Source organism: Medicago sativa, chromosome 4 (genome assembly GCF_051527215.1).
Source record: "Medicago sativa cultivar Bolivia chromosome 4, Bolivia_mono, whole genome shotgun sequence".
Classification (NCBI taxonomy): domain Eukaryota; kingdom Viridiplantae; phylum Streptophyta; class Magnoliopsida; order Fabales; family Fabaceae; genus Medicago; species Medicago sativa.
The window spans coordinates 69,907,700-69,929,832 of NC_140752.1; the positions used below are offsets into that span (position 1 = coordinate 69,907,700).

The window sequence follows — 22,133 nt, forward strand, 5'->3', positions numbered from 1 at the left end:
CAGCGAAGGTAGGTCTCTAAACAGCGGTTTAAGACTTCGGTTTGGCCGTCTTTTGGGGGGTGATAGGAGCTGCTGAAGGCGAGAGTAGTGCCCAAAAGACGGAAAAGGGAGCGCTAAAATTGCCTAACAAAAATGCGGTCTCGGTCACTTACAATGGTTTTGGGGGTGCCGTGTAGGCGATAGATTTCAGAAACAAAAGTGTTAGCCAGGGATGCTGCATTGAAGTTTGTGGGTAAAGGTATGAAATGGGCGAATTTGGTTAGGCGGTCCACGACAACCCATATGACAGTTTTGTTGTTAGAGTTGGGAAGGTTGGTGATGAAATCCATAGAGATTTCTTCCCAAACATGGCTGGGGATGGGTAAAGGTTGTAGGAGACCATATGGAGAATGAGTAGAGTACTTGTTCTGTTGACACGTTGTACACGCGGTGACGAACTGCTTGACATCTTTGTGTAACCCCGGCCAGTAGAAGGAAGAAGAGATGCGAGCTGTAGTAGCCTGAATGCCGGAGTGACCTCCTAAAGATGTAGTGTGAAATTCACGTAGCAATTCAGTTGTGAGCCCCGTTTCTGGTGGAATGAAGAGGCGGTCTTTGAAAAATAACAGTACGTTTATTGTAGTGAAATGGCGCTGCATTTGTGTGTCTTCTTGAAGCTTGGAAATTAACTTGGTACCTGCAGGATCAAAAGAATAAAAAGATTGCAATTTAGTTAATAAAGGAAAAATGGGGGATGATATCGTGGCACATAATCCTTCAATTGGGCTCTCATTAATTCGGGATAGGGCATCAGCAACGACATTTTGTTTTCCAGGTTTGTAATGGATCTCATAATTGTAGCCAACCAATTTAGTGAGCCACTTTTGTTGTTCCGGTGTTTGGATGGTTTGGGTCATGAGGCTTTGGTGGTCAGTATAGATGCGGAAGGTAGAGCCAAGTAGGTATTGCCGCCATTTCTTGATAGCTTCGGTAAGGCGTAAAGCTCACGGACATAGGTGGAGGCAGCGCTTAGTCGCGGGTTTAGCTTGCGACTAAAAAGAGCGATGGGATGGGAATTTTGGGACAGCATGGCTCCAATAGCAATGTTGGAGGCATCAGTGGTTGTAACAGCCCGATTTTCGTTAGATTTATTTTATTATTTATTATGTGTGTTACATGTGCTCATATGTGATTATTTTCCTCTGTGTATTTTTGATTGGGAATTGTAGAATTCGGTGTTAGAAGGGTATTTTAGTCATTTTGGACTTAGGGGTATTTTTGTCATTTTGTGAGCAAGGGTAATTTAGTAAATTTGTTGAGGGTTAATTTTAGTGCTTAGTGAGAGTTGTTATTTTGCTAAGTGCTAGGAAGTTGTGGTAATTTATTTATTTACCGGTAGATGATCGTTAGTATTACATTTTTACCGTTAAGTGAGTAGTAACATTTTGGGGTTGGAATAGAAATGGGTTAGGCCCATTAAGGTGTTGTGGGTTAAGCCCAATTAAATAGGACCTATATATACTCTTGTTAGTAGAGAAAATAGGGTTTTTCACCAACATATTACAATAGAGAGAAAGATTGAGATAGAGAGAAGATAAGGGTTGAAGAAGAAGAACAAGAGAAAGGGGTTGGAGGCTAGAGCTAGAAGAGGAATTCATCATCTAGGAGCTAAATTGAAGCTTGGGTTAGAGATTCTTGGTGCTAGAGGTAAGAGGGTTAGGTTTCACTCATAATTTCATAACTTTTCCCTTTTACCCATTTTTATGAAATTGATGAATTGATTTTAATTGGTGTAAATTCGTGCATGATTGTTGTTGTTATGTTTGAGAACATAATTTGTATGATAATTGTGTTGTTGTTGTTGAATTTGTATGTCAAAATGGGTATATATGAATATGATATGTTTTTGTGTGAAATTGATGAAGAATGAAGTTGTGGTTGTTAAATTGTGGATGATTGCATGATTAGATGTTGCTGTTGTTGTTGTTAGATGTGTTGTTGATGAATTGATGCATTGGGTATCATGAATTGGAGAATTATGATGAGATTTGTTGTTGTTGTTCAAATTTGTGAAGTTGTGTTAAGTTGTCCATGTGAAGGACCAAAATGAAATTTTGATATATGAAGTTGTTGGCTGAGTTTTTGATGTTGATGGATGAATTGAACTTGGTAGAATTTCTGTTTTCATGTTGTGATTTTGTTAGTCGATTCGTTTGGGAGAAAACGGGATTTTTGTGTGAAAATTCGAGTGTTAACCGTTTTGAAAAATGAGTGTGATGTGAGGTTTTGGAAAATAATTTTGGGATGGTTGAAACTTGAATTTTTCTGTACATTATGATAGAGCTAAGTGTTAGGAGAATGTAGGCGAAAACGGCATCGAAAACGGATTAACGGTTTGATTTTTATGCGCGAAAACGTGAAGGTTAAAAATCTGGCGCTGTCTGTCAAACTAAGAACGTGCCACGATGCGGGGCCAACGTGCCACGATGGTGACTAGAAATTTCAGTGTTTTTGACTCTGGAAAAATCGTGCCACGATGGAAGTCTCACGTGCCACGATCCTGTCTGACAAGAAACCTTAAAAATGCATTTTTCTTCAATCCAGTTGCTTCCAAACTTGTTCCAAAGTGTAGGGGCTTTATCCTAACCATCTAGGGATGTTTTATGAAGGAAATAACTTTGTTTAAAGGGGTCTATTGAATTCTTATGTTGTGGCATTGAAATGAATTAATTAAGAGACGAACTTAGTGAATGCTATAATTTTGTTGTGTTTGGCCGATGAAATGCTTATGTAACCTCTACTACATGTACATGTGACTTATGAAAATACATGGCATAGGCAATTAGGCTTGTTTACTTGGTTTTGACTTAAATGCTCAATTATTTTCAATGTTGTTATTTTTGGAGACGAACTTGGTAGAAAACGATTTTTGAGAGTCAATTGCTTATGAACCCTTTATGAATAGATTAATATGATTATGAGATGATGTATGAATGGTTGTTGAGTGATGAATATGATGTTTGTGATCATATGTTGTATTTGTTCCGTTATTTGGATTGTAAGGAATTATGTGGAAATGTGACAACTATATGTTGATTGGATTATAGATGTTGTTGGTGATTGTATATATGTCAAGTGGTGGTGAATTGTTGTCGATGCATGCATATATACTAATTGAATGGTGATGGACATGTTTATGTTATGTTGTTTGTTGAACATGTTAAATGTTGATTGTTGGTGGTGAATTCATACATGCTAATATTGATGATGATCTTGTTGGTGAATGCATGTATGCAAAATGATGGTGATGGTGAGGTGATTATTGTTTGTGTGAACATATTCATTGAGTCGAGTCATATGTTCATGCATTCATGACTGATTGTGGCGGATTTTATATCCAATTGAGGTGATTACGATGTTTTTGTTGCATCGAAGGTGACGACCTTGAGGTGATCTGGTACCGCATGCATCTAGAAGAGTCTAGAACATTGCATGCATTTGATTAATTGATGAGTTGTGTCATAATTCAAAATGTGACTTGGTGAATTTGTGTAATGGTGAAATTTGGTGAACCTATTTGATGATAATTAATTTGATAATAATTATGAGGTGAGAATTGTATATGTATATACATAAGATGTGATGATTTCTTTGATAATGGTGATTGTTTGCTTATAACTTTGAAATGATGAATTGTACTTGTTGAGTTAAGTATGCTAAGTGAAGAATAAGGTGAGTAATCCTTCATTGATTGATAATTGATGAACTTATGTCGATGATTTGTTTAGAGATTGGATATACTTGATATGCCATGTTAATAATGTGATAGCTTGAAATGTAAGTGATGGGGGATAATAATCAGGTGATGCTAGTGTTCTAGGAGGGATGGTTATGTATATGTGATACGTGTATGATACACTTGTTGATACGAATTTGGAAAGATGATATTGAATGATATGAGTGTTGTGAATACTTGTGAACACATGTATGATTTGTTGTCCTTCGTTCTTGAATATATCTTTCATTTCCAATGTTCTTGTTAAATCTTATATGGATTATGATGATGTAATGCTAACCATCAGTGGTTTACCATCTACCTTTCCGTATGGACGGGTAGATGGAGTGCACGGTGCTTAGTTTGTGTGCTTGATGTTGCCGAGGAGCGGAGTTCCTCCTTTTTATATGCAAGTGTCTAGATTAGGGCTCTGATCTAGGGTAGTACTTGCATGTTGGATTCTTTTTTTTTATTATGTAGCTGGAGTTGAGATATTGACAATTTATGAGCCTTGCAATTTATACATGTATGTTGCTATACATGTATGTTGCTTTTGTAATTTGACGTAGCATCTATTTCTAGAATATATTTGTATATTCGCGCGTTTTACCGCTTATTAGAAGTAGGGTGTTACAGTGGTGACTTCAAAGGGTATGGTGAAATTTGGTAAGGTAAGTAAGGGCAGATTCTGCATTGCTAATTTCAGTTTGTGGAAGGTTGTGTTGCCTGCTTCATTCCAATGGAAAGAGTTTGACTTCAAAAGATCAGTAAGGGGGCTGGCTATTGAGGCATAGTTTGCTACGAAACGTCTATAGAACCCCATGAGGCCTAGGAACGCGCGTAGAGCAGTGATATTTTTGGGAGCAGGCCAAGAAACCATATGGCTTGGACTTTGGTCGGGTCAGCCTGAACTCCTTGTGAACAGATGATGTGGCCTAAGTAATCAACATATGAGACTTCAAATTTACACTTGGGCAACTTTGCGTAAAACTGGTGGCTGAGTAAGAGGTCCAAGATCAGTTGGATGTGCTGGAGATGTTCTGGCCACGTTGGGCTGTAAATGAGGATGTCGTCAAAAAAAACCAATGCAAATTTGTGAAGGTAAGGACGGATGAGGTCATTCATGGCTGCCTGAAATGTAGATGGGGCTTTGGAGAGACCGAACGACATCACAAGGAACTCGTATGACCATCTAGGGTACGAAAACCAGTTTTGGGAATATCTTCGGGGGCCAATCGAATCTGATGGTATCCGCTTCTTAGGTCAATTTTGGAAAAGAACACCACTCCATGGAGTTCATCCAAAAGTTCGTCAATGGTGGGGATTGGGAAACGGTCCTTAATGGTGATGGCGTTAAGGGCACGGTAATCGACACAAAAGCGCCATGTTCCATCTTTTTTATTGACTAATAAAACGGGGGAGGAGTATGGGCTTGTGCTTGGTTGTATGATGTCATCTTTAAGCATTTCAGCAATGAGGGTGGTCATGGCGTCTTTTTGAAAATGGGGGTAACGGTAAGGTTTGATGTTAACAGGGGAAGCCGATGGGGTAAGGTGAATATGATGGTCGTGGGGGCGTAACAGAGGTAGGCCATGAGGGGTGGAGAAAACTTGTTTGTATTTGGTGAGAATAGGTTGTATGTCGGGGTGATGGGTGGTTGGTGATTGGTCATCTGGTGAAGAGTTAGGTGGAGGTTTGTGTAATGAGGGGTCTGTAGGTATCATGGAAATGGAGTGGAAAGTTGAGACAGAATTTGTGTGTATCATACGGGTGAGTTGGTGAAAAGATGCTTGGTGAAGGATAGAGGTGTTAGAGCCTGTAATAGTGAGGAGTGAGCCATCATGATAGAATTGCATAGAAGGAACTGTGAAGTCAGAAACAAAAGGACCAAGAGTTTGCAACCATTGGACGCCAAGAACGATGTCTGCCCCTTGTATTGGGAGGACATAGAAAGAGATGCTAAAACGGTGTGTATCAACCAACAGAGGGACATTTGGACAGAACCCCGAACATCGTAACTGTTCGCCGTTACCAACCATAACAGAGAACGAAGGTAGGGATTGGGTGTGTAGGTTGAGGAAGGATGCAATTCTTGGTTGAATAATGTTGTGTGAGTTGCCGGAATCAACGAAGACAGAAACATTATGCCCGTTAATGGTAGCTAAAAAGCGAAGGGTGCGTGGGGAGGGGTCACCGGTGGCGGCTTGAAGGGATAAATGGAAGTTATCCAGGTTGGCAGTATCAGTAGTGTTTTCTGTTGTAGGTGGGGATTCCGGAGGGGTGTTATGTGTGTCTGTTTGTGTTTCTTGAGACTCAGGAAGGAGTGAAAAGTTCTCAAAATGAAGGTCTGGTGGTTCTGTGTTGTCATCATTTGTAAGCTGTAGCATAAAGGGTTTGGATTTACAACGATGGCTGATGTGGAATCGTTCATCGCAGTTGAAACACAAACCTTTGGCACGGCGGTGAAGGTGTGAGTCGTTTGATGGTGATGGCTTGTGTGAGTCGTTTGATGGGAAGGTTGTTTGGAATTCCGGTTGAGGGTGTTGGTGAAGGGAGTAAACGGGGTGAAGGTGTGGGTAGTAATGGTGGTTTTGGGCCTGGATTGCGGCCAAAACTGTTTTGGAAAGGTCTAGCAGCAAGGATTTTGGACTCAATGAGTTTGGCTAAGCCTATGGCTTGAGAGATAGATGTGGGTTGGTGTATGGCAAGTTCATTTTGGATGTGAAATTTAAGGCCAGAAACAAAACAGTCAATTATTATATCATAGAAACCAGTTAATAATCAAGAGATAAGAGAAAAATTGTACATACACTAATGAATAAATCGTCATATAATTAATACCAAGAAATATTGAAAAATGGATTCAAATCCAAATCCAACACCAAAACTTACTGGTTTCTAGCTTTCAACTCTTGCAGCGAATCAAGACTACTACCACCACATAGTATTATTAGAATTGTGAATATTGTTATTTCCTTTCATATTTGAAGCTCTATGTCTCCTCATGTAGCCACCTAAAGCTTGTCCTATAGCAAACTCCAATCCACAAATAGAACACTCTTGTTTTAGACTTTGATAATCAAAAGATGAAAAGTAAAAGTGAGTGGAAAAACAACAATACAAAATTGAAGATAAACTATCTAATTGTTACTTGAAAGTGATGATGAACAAAACCCAAAATATGATGCACAAAATCACATATTTATACACAATGTTTTCAATGTAGAAACTAAAAATATTGAGATCATATTAGTGGTTGTATATATAATGAGTGAGTGTATGGTCATAATTAAAAAATGAGTTACGGAATAAAAATAAAAAAAGCAGTTCAAAGGTTGTGATTGAAATGAATCCATCCATCCATAATCCATAATAAACATGTAAAGAATGTGTGAAGGAGGTATAACGTAAAATGAAACAAAAATCATAACGTCAAATTAAAAGTTAATTGTGCCTTGTATTACTTGACCTTGTATATTCTTTTTAATTGTTGATATAAACTGCTGTATTAATTCATTGTTGGTTTGTTCATGATATGCTATTCATTCATTTCAATCATAATGTATTAGTGGAAGCGATATTATAACACTAAAATAGCTACTGGTCAAGTGGTTAAAGTGTTTGGATGGAGGCTATGGGTTGCGAGTTCAACTCCCTGCAGAGACTTTTTTCAGAAAGATTTTTTAAACCTCTCAAAAAAGGCAGGATTAGGTTTAGGTTAAGGGTTTCACAATGAGCATGCATTGTGAACCTTAGTATTATATATTAAGATTTGTTACTTTAGGACAACCTTTAAATTTGGGGTTGTGATAATACTTCATCATATCATGTATTTAGGTTGTGATGACACAAAATAGACAATAGTTCAAAAGAACAATGCAACTAATTTCACATTTCAACAATATGAGATAATTGCATTGAAGAGATTAAAAAAGCTAAAGACAAATAAATAAAATTTTGTATGTGATCTTTTAGTTTGACTCTTTTTTCTAGAATTGATTATTTTTCTTGAATTAGTTCTTTATGTTACATTAAATTTGTATGTTATATTAAATTACATGGTACTTTAAGTTCGACAATTTTAACATATAAATTGAAACCCTAAGGAATGGGTGATTTCGTGGAAATGGGCGAATTCTAGACTTAAAAGTCCTCCTTGACTCTATTACGAGTGGTGTTGGAACCCTAAGGAATGCTTATTGAGATAGGCGGGGCAGTTTTAGAGGAGTCCGGGACTTTTGTGGCTGAGGTTTGCTGGTTTGGGTTGAGCCTCGGGCTTCTATTTTCAGCTGCAGTGGATTTTGGTTTGCTGTTTTTCTGTTTTAGGTGCCTCAGGTTTTTTTCTGTTTTGCTGGTGCACGGTTGGCTGCTGCTATCAGCAGTGTGATAAGGATTATGTGGACACAATATTTAAGAAATTAAATTCTCATGAAAATGAGAAATTCAGGGGATAAAGAAGAGGTTTTTTTTATTGGAAAATTTTCATTGTCTTTTCATTCAATGATTGCTGCATAAATACTTCTAGGGTAGTGGCTACATAGTTGCCTTGATTTAAGCATCTAGGGGACACTTGTCCAAATCCTAGCGCATACAAATAAAACTAAATAAGAAAAATTCTAATTAACTTTTTATTCCTCTACTGGTATTCAAACGGTCATAAGACAGCTGTATCCAGCAATAGCACATGTTGCCTTTATACTATAGATCAGAGTAACCAATTTCCAACTTGCATTTGACTGACTTAATCCATAAGTCTGTTGGGTTTCTTTGTGTTTCTTTTGGGCCTTCCTGCTGCTTGGGTAATTGGGCTTGAGTGTGACATTGTATCATTACATACCCCATGCAGACCAATCTTGTCCTCAAGATTGAAGTGTGGGAACTGGAGTTGAAAGTCTTGTAAGTCTTCCCAAGTGGCTTCAGAACGTGAATACCCCTCCCAATGAACCAGAATTTCCTTCTTCCCAGCTGTTGTGTGGCGAACATCAAGAACGGTCATAGGAGTTGGAAGCAGTGGAGGGAAACTTCCTGGATCAGGTAGTGGGGAGACTTGTGTGGCTGGTTGGCCCTTACAAAGTTTGAGCAGTGATATGTGGAAAACTGGATGAATGCGGGCAGAAGCAGGGAGGTCGAGCTCATAAGCAACTGGACCAATGCGGTTGATAATGCGAAATGGTCCGTAAAAACGCTTGGAGAGCTTGTTGGATTCACGACGATGAACACTGTGTTGACGGTACTTCTGGAGCTTCAGATAAACCCATTGCCCAACCTCAAAAGTCTTGTCTTGGCGGTGGAGGTTTGCTTGTTGTATCATGCGATTCCGAGCCCTTGAAAGATTGACCTTTAACAGTTTTAACACTTGAGATTTTTGAGTTAGTAACTCATCTAGTGATTCAATTCTGGATTTTCCAGGGGTGTAGGATATGATGGTTGGGGGTTTGCGGCCATAAAGAGCTTGAAAGGGTGTCATTCCGATGGCGGAGTGGCTGTTGGTATTGTACCAAAATTCAGCTAAAGGAATGAAACATGACCATAGCTTAGGTGCGTCACTAACAAAACAGCGAAGGTAGGTCTCTAAACAGCGGTTTAAGACTTCGGTTTGGCCGTCTTTTGGGGGGTGATAGGAGCTGCTGAAGGCGAGAGTAGTGCCCAAAAGACGGAAAAGGGAGCGCTAAAATTGCCTAACAAAAATGCGGTCTCGGTCACTTACAATGGTTTTGGGGGTGCCGTGTAGGCGATAGATTTCAGAAACAAAAGTGTTAGCCAGGGATGCTGCATTGAAGTTTGTGGGTAAAGGTATGAAATGGGCGAATTTGGTTAGGCGGTCCACGACAACCCATATGACAGTTTTGTTGTTAGAGTTGGGAAGGTTGGTGATGAAATCCATAGAGATTTCTTCCCAAACATGGCTGGGGATGGGTAAAGGTTGTAGGAGACCATATGGAGAATGAGTAGAGTACTTGTTCTGTTGACACGTTGTACACGCGGTGACGAACTGCTTGACATCTTTGTGTAACCCCGGCCAGTAGAAGGAAGAAGAGATGCGAGCTGTAGTAGCCTGAATGCCGGAGTGACCTCCTAAAGATGTAGTGTGAAATTCACGTAGCAATTCAGTTGTGAGCCCCGTTTCTGGTGGAATGAAGAGGCGGTCTTTGAAAAATAACAGTACGTTTATTGTAGTGAAATGGCGCTGCATTTGTGTGTCTTCTTGAAGCTTGGAAATTAACTTGGTACCTGCAGGATCAAAAGAATAAAAAGATTGCAATTTAGTTAATAAAGGAAAAATGGGGGATGATATCGTGGCACATAATCCTTCAATTGGGCTCTCATTAATTCGGGATAGGGCATCAGCAACGACATTTTGTTTTCCAGGTTTGTAATGGATCTCATAATTGTAGCCAACCAATTTAGTGAGCCACTTTTGTTGTTCCGGTGTTTGGATGGTTTGGGTCATGAGGCTTTGGTGGTCAGTATAGATGCGGAAGGTAGAGCCAAGTAGGTATTGCCGCCATTTCTTGATAGCTTCGGTAAGGCGTAAAGCTCACGGACATAGGTGGAGGCAGCGCTTAGTCGCGGGTTTAGCTTGCGACTAAAAAGAGCGATGGGATGGGAATTTTGGGACAGCATGGCTCCAATAGCAATGTTGGAGGCATCAGTGGTTGTAACAGCCCGATTTTCGTTAGATTTATTTTATTATTTATTATGTGTGTTACATGTGCTCATATGTGATTATTTTCCTCTGTGTATTTTTGATTGGGAATTGTAGAATTCGGTGTTAGAAGGGTATTTTAGTCATTTTGGACTTAGGGGTATTTTTGTCATTTTGTGAGCAAGGGTAATTTAGTAAATTTGTTGAGGGTTAATTTTAGTGCTTAGTGAGAGTTGTTATTTTGCTAAGTGCTAGGAAGTTGTGGTAATTTATTTATTTACCGGTAGATGATCGTTAGTATTACATTTTTACCGTTAAGTGAGTAGTAACATTTTGGGGTTGGAATAGAAATGGGTTAGGCCCATTAAGGTGTTGTGGGTTAAGCCCAATTAAATAGGACCTATATATACTCTTGTTAGTAGAGAAAATAGGGTTTTTCACCAACATATTACAATAGAGAGAAAGATTGAGATAGAGAGAAGATAAGGGTTGAAGAAGAAGAACAAGAGAAAGGGGTTGGAGGCTAGAGCTAGAAGAGGAATTCATCATCTAGGAGCTAAATTGAAGCTTGGGTTAGAGATTCTTGGTGCTAGAGGTAAGAGGGTTAGGTTTCACTCATAATTTCATAACTTTTCCCTTTTACCCATTTTTATGAAATTGATGAATTGATTTTAATTGGTGTAAATTCGTGCATGATTGTTGTTGTTATGTTTGAGAACATAATTTGTATGATAATTGTGTTGTTGTTGTTGAATTTGTATGTCAAAATGGGTATATATGAATATGATATGTTTTTGTGTGAAATTGATGAAGAATGAAGTTGTGGTTGTTAAATTGTGGATGATTGCATGATTAGATGTTGCTGTTGTTGTTGTTAGATGTGTTGTTGATGAATTGATGCATTGGGTATCATGAATTGGAGAATTATGATGAGATTTGTTGTTGTTGTTCAAATTTGTGAAGTTGTGTTAAGTTGTCCATGTGAAGGACCAAAATGAAATTTTGATATATGAAGTTGTTGGCTGAGTTTTTGATGTTGATGGATGAATTGAACTTGGTAGAATTTCTGTTTTCATGTTGTGATTTTGTTAGTCGATTCGTTTGGGAGAAAACGGGATTTTTGTGTGAAAATTCGAGTGTTAACCGTTTTGAAAAATGAGTGTGATGTGAGGTTTTGGAAAATAATTTTGGGATGGTTGAAACTTGAATTTTTCTGTACATTATGATAGAGCTAAGTGTTAGGAGAATGTAGGCGAAAACGGCATCGAAAACGGATTAACGGTTTGATTTTTATGCGCGAAAACGTGAAGGTTAAAAATCTGGCGCTGTCTGTCAAACTAAGAACGTGCCACGATGCGGGGCCAACGTGCCACGATGGTGACTAGAAATTTCAGTGTTTTTGACTCTGGAAAAATCGTGCCACGATGGAAGTCTCACGTGCCACGATCCTGTCTGACAAGAAACCTTAAAAATGCATTTTTCTTCAATCCAGTTGCTTCCAAACTTGTTCCAAAGTGTAGGGGCTTTATCCTAACCATCTAGGGATGTTTTATGAAGGAAATAACTTTGTTTAAAGGGGTCTATTGAATTCTTATGTTGTGGCATTGAAATGAATTAATTAAGAGACGAACTTAGTGAATGCTATAATTTTGTTGTGTTTGGCCGATGAAATGCTTATGTAACCTCTACTACATGTACATGTGACTTATGAAAATACATGGCATAGGCAATTAGGCTTGTTTACTTGGTTTTGACTTAAATGCTCAATTATTTTCAATGTTGTTATTTTTGGAGACGAACTTGGTAGAAAACGATTTTTGAGAGTCAATTGCTTATGAACCCTTTATGAATAGATTAATATGATTATGAGATGATGTATGAATGGTTGTTGAGTGATGAATATGATGTTTGTGATCATATGTTGTATTTGTTCCGTTATTTGGATTGTAAGGAATTATGTGGAAATGTGACAACTATATGTTGATTGGATTATAGATGTTGTTGGTGATTGTATATATGTCAAGTGGTGGTGAATTGTTGTCGATGCATGCATATATACTAATTGAATGGTGATGGACATGTTTATGTTATGTTGTTTGTTGAACATGTTAAATGTTGATTGTTGGTGGTGAATTCATACATGCTAATATTGATGATGATCTTGTTGGTGAATGCATGTATGCAAAATGATGGTGATGGTGAGGTGATTATTGTTTGTGTGAACATATTCATTGAGTCGAGTCATATGTTCATGCATTCATGACTGATTGTGGCGGATTTTATATCCAATTGAGGTGATTACGATGTTTTTGTTGCATCGAAGGTGACGACCTTGAGGTGATCTGGTACCGCATGCATCTAGAAGAGTCTAGAACATTGCATGCATTTGATTAATTGATGAGTTGTGTCATAATTCAAAATGTGACTTGGTGAATTTGTGTAATGGTGAAATTTGGTGAACCTATTTGATGATAATTAATTTGATAATAATTATGAGGTGAGAATTGTATATGTATATACATAAGATGTGATGATTTCTTTGATAATGGTGATTGTTTGCTTATAACTTTGAAATGATGAATTGTACTTGTTGAGTTAAGTATGCTAAGTGAAGAATAAGGTGAGTAATCCTTCATTGATTGATAATTGATGAACTTATGTCGATGATTTGTTTAGAGATTGGATATACTTGATATGCCATGTTAATAATGTGATAGCTTGAAATGTAAGTGATGGGGGATAATAATCAGGTGATGCTAGTGTTCTAGGAGGGATGGTTATGTATATGTGATACGTGTATGATACACTTGTTGATACGAATTTGGAAAGATGATATTGAATGATATGAGTGTTGTGAATACTTGTGAACACATGTATGATTTGTTGTCCTTCGTTCTTGAATATATCTTTCATTTCCAATGTTCTTGTTAAATCTTATATGGATTATGATGATGTAATGCTAACCATCAGTGGTTTACCATCTACCTTTCCGTATGGACGGGTAGATGGAGTGCACGGTGCTTAGTTTGTGTGCTTGATGTTGCCGAGGAGCGGAGTTCCTCCTTTTTATATGCAAGTGTCTAGATTAGGGCTCTGATCTAGGGTAGTACTTGCATGTTGGATTCTTTTTTTTTATTATGTAGCTGGAGTTGAGATATTGACAATTTATGAGCCTTGCAATTTATACATGTATGTTGCTATACATGTATGTTGCTTTTGTAATTTGACGTAGCATCTATTTCTAGAATATATTTGTATATTCGCGCGTTTTACCGCTTATTAGAAGTAGGGTGTTACAGTGGTGACTTCAAAGGGTATGGTGAAATTTGGTAAGGTAAGTAAGGGCAGATTCTGCATTGCTAATTTCAGTTTGTGGAAGGTTGTGTTGCCTGCTTCATTCCAATGGAAAGAGTTTGACTTCAAAAGATCAGTAAGGGGGCTGGCTATTGAGGCATAGTTTGCTACGAAACGTCTATAGAACCCCATGAGGCCTAGGAACGCGCGTAGAGCAGTGATATTTTTGGGAGCAGGCCAAGAAACCATATGGCTTGGACTTTGGTCGGGTCAGCCTGAACTCCTTGTGAACAGATGATGTGGCCTAAGTAATCAACATATGAGACTTCAAATTTACACTTGGGCAACTTTGCGTAAAACTGGTGGCTGAGTAAGAGGTCCAAGATCAGTTGGATGTGCTGGAGATGTTCTGGCCACGTTGGGCTGTAAATGAGGATGTCGTCAAAAAAAACCAATGCAAATTTGTGAAGGTAAGGACGGATGAGGTCATTCATGGCTGCCTGAAATGTAGATGGGGCTTTGGAGAGACCGAACGACATCACAAGGAACTCGTATGACCATCTAGGGTACGAAAACCAGTTTTGGGAATATCTTCGGGGGCCAATCGAATCTGATGGTATCCGCTTCTTAGGTCAATTTTGGAAAAGAACACCACTCCATGGAGTTCATCCAAAAGTTCGTCAATGGTGGGGATTGGGAAACGGTCCTTAATGGTGATGGCGTTAAGGGCACGGTAATCGACACAAAAGCGCCATGTTCCATCTTTTTTATTGACTAATAAAACGGGGGAGGAGTATGGGCTTGTGCTTGGTTGTATGATGTCATCTTTAAGCATTTCAGCAATGAGGGTGGTCATGGCGTCTTTTTGAAAATGGGGGTAACGGTAAGGTTTGATGTTAACAGGGGAAGCCGATGGGGTAAGGTGAATATGATGGTCGTGGGGGCGTAACAGAGGTAGGCCATGAGGGGTGGAGAAAACTTGTTTGTATTTGGTGAGAATAGGTTGTATGTCGGGGTGATGGGTGGTTGGTGATTGGTCATCTGGTGAAGAGTTAGGTGGAGGTTTGTGTAATGAGGGGTCTGTAGGTATCATGGAAATGGAGTGGAAAGTTGAGACAGAATTTGTGTGTATCATACGGGTGAGTTGGTGAAAAGATGCTTGGTGAAGGATAGAGGTGTTAGAGCCTGTAATAGTGAGGAGTGAGCCATCATGATAGAATTGCATAGAAGGAACTGTGAAGTCAGAAACAAAAGGACCAAGAGTTTGCAACCATTGGACGCCAAGAACGATGTCTGCCCCTTGTATTGGGAGGACATAGAAAGAGATGCTAAAACGGTGTGTATCAACCAACAGAGGGACATTTGGACAGAACCCCGAACATCGTAACTGTTCGCCGTTACCAACCATAACAGAGAACGAAGGTAGGGATTGGGTGTGTAGGTTGAGGAAGGATGCAATTCTTGGTTGAATAATGTTGTGTGAGTTGCCGGAATCAACGAAGACAGAAACATTATGCCCGTTAATGGTAGCTAAAAAGCGAAGGGTGCGTGGGGAGGGGTCACCGGTGGCGGCTTGAAGGGATAAATGGAAGTTATCCAGGTTGGCAGTATCAGTAGTGTTTTCTGTTGTAGGTGGGGATTCCGGAGGGGTGTTATGTGTGTCTGTTTGTGTTTCTTGAGACTCAGGAAGGAGTGAAAAGTTCTCAAAATGAAGGTCTGGTGGTTCTGTGTTGTCATCATTTGTAAGCTGTAGCATAAAGGGTTTGGATTTACAACGATGGCTGATGTGGAATCGTTCATCGCAGTTGAAACACAAACCTTTGGCACGGCGGTGAAGGTGTGAGTCGTTTGATGGTGATGGCTTGTGTGAGTCGTTTGATGGGAAGGTTGTTTGGAATTCCGGTTGAGGGTGTTGGTGAAGGGAGTAAACGGGGTGAAGGTGTGGGTAGTAATGGTGGTTTTGGGCCTGGATTGCGGCCAAAACTGTTTTGGAAAGGTCTAGCAGCAAGGATTTTGGACTCAATGAGTTTGGCTAAGCCTATGGCTTGAGAGATAGATGTGGGTTGGTGTATGGCAAGTTCATTTTGGATGTGAAATTTAAGGCCAGAAACAAAACAGTCAACAATAGCTGTAGGAGAAAGACCATTTACCCTGTTGCTGAGCCGTTCAAAGTCGCGTTGGTATTCTGCAACTGAGGATGTTTGTTTGAGTTTGAATAGAGCCTGTTGGTGATTATCGTAGGTGGAGGGACCAAATCTGACCTCCAAAGCGCTGGTGAACGCATCCCAAGTGGAAAGGAGATTGTTGTTGTGCATCCATTGGTACCATCCGAGAGAATCACCTGTCATGTATCCGGCAACATGAGCAAGACGGTGAGGGCGAGAGATGGAGTAGTGTCAGAAAAATTGTTCTGCCTGAAAAACCCAGTCCATGGGGTTGCTGCCATCAAAAGGGAGAAGGCGGATTTTTGGAGGCTTGAGTGTGTTATCAATGTCTGAGTGTACTGTAGAACCAGATACTTGGTGGATGAGAGGGGTAGGTGTAGGGGTAGTATTGGAAATGCGTTGGTGTAGGTTGTCCATGGCAGAAAGGTATGCCTCATGTCTGAGGTCTTGGGTAGTTTTGAATTCAGTGAAAGTTGTTGTAAGGCCTGCAATGGCATCAATGAGTTGTTGGGTAGTAGGTTGGTTTTGGATTACAGGGTCGTTTCTGGGAGGCATGGGTAGAAGTAACGAGAGCACCAAATGATAAGGATTATGTGGACACAATATTTAAGAAATTAAATTCTCATGAAAATGAGAAAGTCAGGGGATAAAGAAGAGGTTTTTTTTATTGGAAAATTTTCATTTTCTTTTCATTCAATGATTGCTGCATAAATACTACTAGGGTACTGGCTACATAGTTGCCTTGATTTAAGCATCTAGGGGACACTTGTCCAAATCCTAGCGCATACAAACAAAACTAAATAAGAAAAATTCTAATTAACTTTTTATTCCTCTACTGGTATTCAAACGGTCATAAGACAGCTGTATCCAGCAATAGCACATGTTGCCTTTGTACTATAGATCAGAGTAACCAATTTCCAACTTGCATTCGACTGACTTAATCCATAAGTCTGTTGGGTTTCTTTGTGTTTCTTTTGGGCCGTCCTGCTGCTTGGGTAATTGGGCTTGAGTGTGACATTGTATCACAGTGTTACAATTTTAGCAGCACTTGGTTTCTGTTTTGGCGTTTGTGCCGTCACCTTGTATTTGTGCTTCTCGTATAAGTTGGTGTTACTAATATAAGCTGATTAAAAAAAAACATATTAATGTCATAAAGTGTTAAGAAGGTTAATGAAATTGGTTATGTAGATAAGCTTATATTAAGTTTTCGGAGGCCGTACACGTGTCTTGATTATGGTGGTAGAGACCTTGATCATATGCTTCAAATTGCAACCGTTGTTGAGAGTGTGACACAAACATGACTAATAATACAAACAATTTATGTATTCAATAATACATTAAAAATTGAAATCTTTGACTTTATTAAAAGATAATTTCTTAATTTAGAATCCTTAGAAATGATTAGAAGACTTTCATAAGCAAGGCCCTAATTAAATATGTGATATTGTACTTGTATTAATCAAATCTACAATTTTCACAAAGCTATCGGTCAAGTCTAGGTCCTAATATTATCCTTTAAATTTTTTTCATGTGTGAATGAAAAGCGATGGGTGGCTTCCTTGCCCTGGTAGATTGCTCAAAGTCATAAGCAATCTCAATCAATTTTGGTTCGGTTCCCTTCAACCCTCCAAAACAGATCCCAAATGGCATTCCTTGCCTATCATACCCAGCTGGAACAGTGATTGCAGGATACCCTCCAATTGCCAACATTGGAGAAGCATCAGAGCCTATGGCCAACAATGCATCCAATTGATTCTTCTTTATCAAACTCTCAAACCCATTTTTTGACAACTGCTCCATCATCTTCATTGCTTCAATTTCACTTTTTCCAATTCCACTTGTCATTTCTGATGCAATAAAAAAATCTTGCCCATACTCATTAGTCTTTTCCTGTTACAAGAAAACCATAAACAGTTCAACAACCAAATTTAACCGAGCAAAATACTATAAAACACTAACATGGACACCAGACATGACACTAGGATAATAGTTTGTGATGATAAATTATTGAATATAACTACATGTGTCGGTGTCAGGCATTGACATGTATGACACAAAAACATTCAATGTAAAGTGTCAGTGTTATGAATCAAAATACTGTGTTAAAAGTTCTATTCAAATGCTTTTCAAATGATACATCGATTTTATGTGATATAAGTACCTTATGCATAATACATAATAGGGATAGTTATAAAAGTTTATTTAGATAAAATTTGTAAACATAAATGTAAATATTTAAAATTATAATTAACTTGAGCTAAGGTATAAGCAGTTTGAGGAGAAAACAACTAATTATTAACATTTGTCATTCAAAAAGAATTAAGAGGATATACATAAATACATACTAAAATAGGGTTGTTGATGTTGTATTCTATAATCTCAGCTAGAGACTTCACAGGAGAATAAGTGAGCTCTTGCAGATATTTGTTGATGTACAATTTGCATTCTGAAAGTAAGGTTATCATTTCACCACTTTGAAGAGGGTCGAGAACGGTGCTTAAATTTTCTACTTCCAAATTATCCACCACTGTTGCACCTCTTTGTCTTGATTTGCATATAATAAAACAGACAAAATGGTGTTAGTGTTACAATAAAATTTGATATTATTTTATTTTCATTTTATTGTCTGTAGTATGAATATAGTGTCGTCGTGTGTGCTAGTGAGAATCAATGACCAATTGAGGGGTGTGTGTTATGAATTAGTATATTGTATTTTTACCTCAACACATTGAGATGGTCCTCAAAGATGGAAGTGACATTGGATCCTTTATAGGGAATCAAAAATGGATTCCTCAAAACACCTATCTTCTTTCCATTGAGACCTTGTTTATTGAGGAATTGCTTATAACCACCTGAAGGTATAAACTTAGCTGCTGATTTTGTAGCTTCATAATCTCTTGGGTCAAACCCAACAATTACATCAAGCACATGAACTGCATCTGAAACTGTCCTGCATATTGGCCTGTGCAAAATATATATACATACATTCCCACATTTAAAATTAAAGGAAAAAACTACATCAGAGGTACTTTAACTTAATTATTTATGTTTTAAAATGTCTAGCGCTTACCCGATAGTATCTTGACGAAGTGAAATTGGTATGACACCAGCCCTACTAGTGAGTCCAACGGTGGGCTTGATTCCCACAGCTGAATTGTGATCAGCTGGGCAGATAATAGAGCCATCAGTTTCTGTCCCCAATGAAACTGCAACCATGTTAGTTGCCACTGAAATGGCTGATCCAAAGCTAGACCCGCAAGGTCTTTTAGACTCCACATAAGGATTCTACATAACATAACATAACTTTTAAATTCATCTTTTATAAATCAGTGATAACATACTTCAAATTAAATCAACCAATGTCAAAGTTATCATATCACAATTGTCATTTATACTGTGAAATCGAAATTCCACTCTATTTAATGCTAAATTTGATAGCCAATGTAATTAAATTCTAAATCAGTAAGATTTTGTATTACATAACTAATCAAATCTGTTATATACTCATAATATTTACTAATCAGTTATACAATACTTCAAATTAGATCAACCAATATCAAAGTTAACATGTTACAATTTTCATTTATATTGTGACAATCTTCAATCCTATTCTATTTCATGAGGAATTTTATAGACAATGTAGTTAAGTACTAACCAATGCAAATCCACCTCTGGCGCACCAAGCTTCTGGCACAGTGTTAGAACGAACCCCATACCACTCCGAGAGACTAGTTTTCCCCAGGATAATGGCACCGGCTTCCCTTAACTTCGAAACCACATGCGCGTCACGTGGAACCTTCGATCCCAACAATGCATAAGAACCTGCTGAAGTGTTGAGTTTATCAAAGGTTGCAATACTGTCCTTAAGCAAAACAGGGATCCCATGAAGCAACGAACGGTCACGATCTTCTCGTCTCTCACAATCAGCCTTGTCCGCTTGATCTCGTGCGTCAGGATTGAGTTCCAACACAGCACCAAGTATTGGATTCAGGACCTTGATTCTGTGTAAGTAAAAGTCAACGAGCTGTCTTGAAGTGAGTTTGTTTCGTGTAAATGCTTCTTGTATGTCTTCTATGGTGGATTCATCGATTGCAAAATCTGAACATTCATCTATTGCATTGACAAATGCTACTGCAAATAATATTAGAGAAATACAAACTTTGCTTCTTGTTGCCATCTCTTTATTTGTTGAAACTAACTGGAATGCTACCATGGTGGTTAGTTATTATTTAAATACGATAAAATTGGGAGGGATCTCGTAATCTTCGTAAACATTAATTTAACTACTTTATTAGTAATAGTAACAGCGAATATCCTTTAACTCTGGTCAACTTATCGAGTTAGAAAGCTGAGGGAGTTTAATTGTGCTTTGTTGGGTAAGTGGTGTTGGAGGATGCTGGTTGATAGAGGAGGTTTGTGGTATAGGGTTTTAGCCGCCAGGTATGGCGAATTAGGTGGCAGGTTGGAGGTAGGGGGCCGGAGTGTTTCTTGTTGGTGGAGGGAGGTGAGCCGTCTTTCTGGTAGGGCTGGTGTCGGGGATAGTGGTTGGTTTGAGAGACAGGTGGTGAGGAGGGTTGGTGATGGGGCTGATACGTTGTTTTGGTTGGATAGGTGGTTAGGAGACGTTCCTTTTTGTGTTCGTTTTAGGAGGTTATTTGAGTTAACAGAGAACAAATTTGTGACTGTGGCTAATTTGTTATCTGTTGACTCAGAGCAGTGGGGGGAGGTGTTGAGGTGGAGGCGTAGATTGTGGCAGTGGGAGGAGGAGTTGTTAGGAGAGTGTAGGACTTTATTGCTTGATGTTTTCTTGTCTCCTAATGTTCCAGATAGGTGGGTATGGATTCCTGATCCGGCAGTTGGTTACACAGTTCGTGGCGCTTATGATTTACTAACATCTCAGAATCAGATTAGTGAGGCTACAGTTTCAGATTTGGTTTGGCATAAGCAGGTTCCCTTGAAGGTTTCAGTGTTTGCCTGGAGACTTCTGCGGGACAGGTTACCAACGAAGACTAACCTGATTTATCGTCGGGCGCTGGCGGCTGACATGTCCTTGTGTGTGGCTGGTTGTGGTCAACAGGAAACGGCTCAACATCTTTTCATATTGTGTGACACTTTTGGTTCCCTTTGGCATTTGGTTCGTGATTGGATTGGGTGCAGTGGGGTTGATGCTGATAATATTTCCGATCATTTTTTACAGTTTACTTATTTGACAGGTGCTGCTAAGTCTAGGCATTCTTTTATGCAACTTGTATGGCTTCTTTGTGCCTGGGTTGTGTGGAATGAACGAAATAATCGTCTGTTTAATAATGTTGTAACCCCCATACCCCGTTTATTAGACAAGGTGAAAATGTTCTCTCTAGGGTGGTTGAAAGCTAAAAAAGCTACCTTTGTTTATGGCACCCAACAATGGTGGTCATGCCCTCTTGGTTGTTTGGGTATTGGCTAATGGTGCCCTTTGTGGTTGGTTTGTTTTGTTGTAAACTCTTGGTTCCTTTTGCAATCGCTTAGGCACTCCTTGTGCTTTTGGGATTGTTGTGTTATATAATATCATTTTGGCTTGTTCAAAAAAAAAAGTAAAAAAATAATGTTATACTCTCTCACTTGTTTGACTACGGATTTAACGATCATGTTGTGAATTCGATGAAAATAACACCAATAAAATACTTGATGTGAGGAGCAAGTAATAATCAAGCAATCAAACAAAGTGTATGGAAGCTATAAACACAAACCAAAAGTAGAAAAACAATGAGAGAAAAGAAAGAGAGAACACACGAAATTTGTTTACCCAGTTCGGTCCAAAACTGACCTAGTCTGGGGGAGAGAGCAGCTCTCCATTCCACTATAATGATGAGTAACTTTACAAAACAGATATTAATGGGTTACAAGAATAAGTCTCCCGCCTAATTCTACCCAAAGTCTCAATCTCTTTATGTGACCAAGAGACTCAATCCTAATAGTGTTTCCCAAGGTGAATCAACCACAACCTTAGTGTTTCTTGCCAAGAGAAAACTTTATACAAACCCTAGTTTTCTTGTTGACTTCTAAACCCTTGTTTCAGCCCCCTCTATCTCTTCCTCTCTCAAGGTTTACATCTGATACATATTTATAGAGAAATATAACTCATAAATTTGGAACGGATATCACGCTGAATATACGTTTCTTCTTTTTTCTCCTTCAGCACAAATAATATTTGCATAAAATGTTCCCTTTAAAAAATATATTTGTTTCAAATATTCCTTCATACGGTACAAAAATATATTTATTGTCCATAAAT

The 22,133-nt window shown here is 38.7% G+C and overlaps 4 protein-coding genes across 4 annotated transcripts; 1 reads left to right on the forward strand and 3 right to left on the reverse strand.

The window, feature by feature from the left end:
* Window positions 1-113: 113 nt before the first annotated feature.
* On the reverse strand, window positions 114-6,141 carry LOC146931323 (uncharacterized). Its single transcript, XM_085707650.1, has 2 exons — window positions 4,944-6,141; window positions 114-676 (listed from the first exon to the last, which is right to left on the reverse strand). The coding sequence occupies exons 1-2, from the start codon at window positions 6,139-6,141 to the stop codon at window positions 114-116; spliced, it is 1,761 nt and encodes a 586-aa protein (XP_085563776.1).
* Window positions 6,142-8,495: 2,354 nt separating this feature from the next.
* On the reverse strand, window positions 8,496-15,450 carry LOC146931324 (uncharacterized). The gene is made up of 3 exons (XM_085707652.1): window positions 14,253-15,450; window positions 9,433-9,985; window positions 8,496-9,237 (listed from the first exon to the last, which is right to left on the reverse strand). Exons 1-3 carry the CDS (start codon window positions 15,448-15,450, stop codon window positions 8,496-8,498), a joined length of 2,493 nt encoding a protein of 830 aa, XP_085563778.1.
* A 1,746-nt stretch (window positions 15,451-17,196) lies between these two features.
* LOC146931325 (putative amidase At4g34880) lies at window positions 17,197-20,194 on the reverse strand. Its single transcript, XM_085702803.1, has 5 exons — window positions 19,515-20,194; window positions 18,930-19,144; window positions 18,579-18,821; window positions 18,205-18,403; window positions 17,197-17,749 (listed from the first exon to the last, which is right to left on the reverse strand). The coding sequence occupies exons 1-5, from the start codon at window positions 20,070-20,072 to the stop codon at window positions 17,375-17,377; spliced, it is 1,590 nt and encodes a 529-aa protein (XP_085558929.1). The 5' UTR covers window positions 20,073-20,194; the 3' UTR covers window positions 17,197-17,374.
* Window positions 20,194-21,426, forward strand: LOC146931326 (uncharacterized). The gene has a single exon (XM_085702804.1). The coding sequence runs from the start codon at window positions 20,253-20,255 to the stop codon at window positions 21,303-21,305; it is 1,053 nt and encodes a 350-aa protein (XP_085558930.1). The 5' UTR covers window positions 20,194-20,252; the 3' UTR covers window positions 21,306-21,426.
* The last annotated feature ends 707 nt before the right edge of the window (window positions 21,427-22,133 follow it).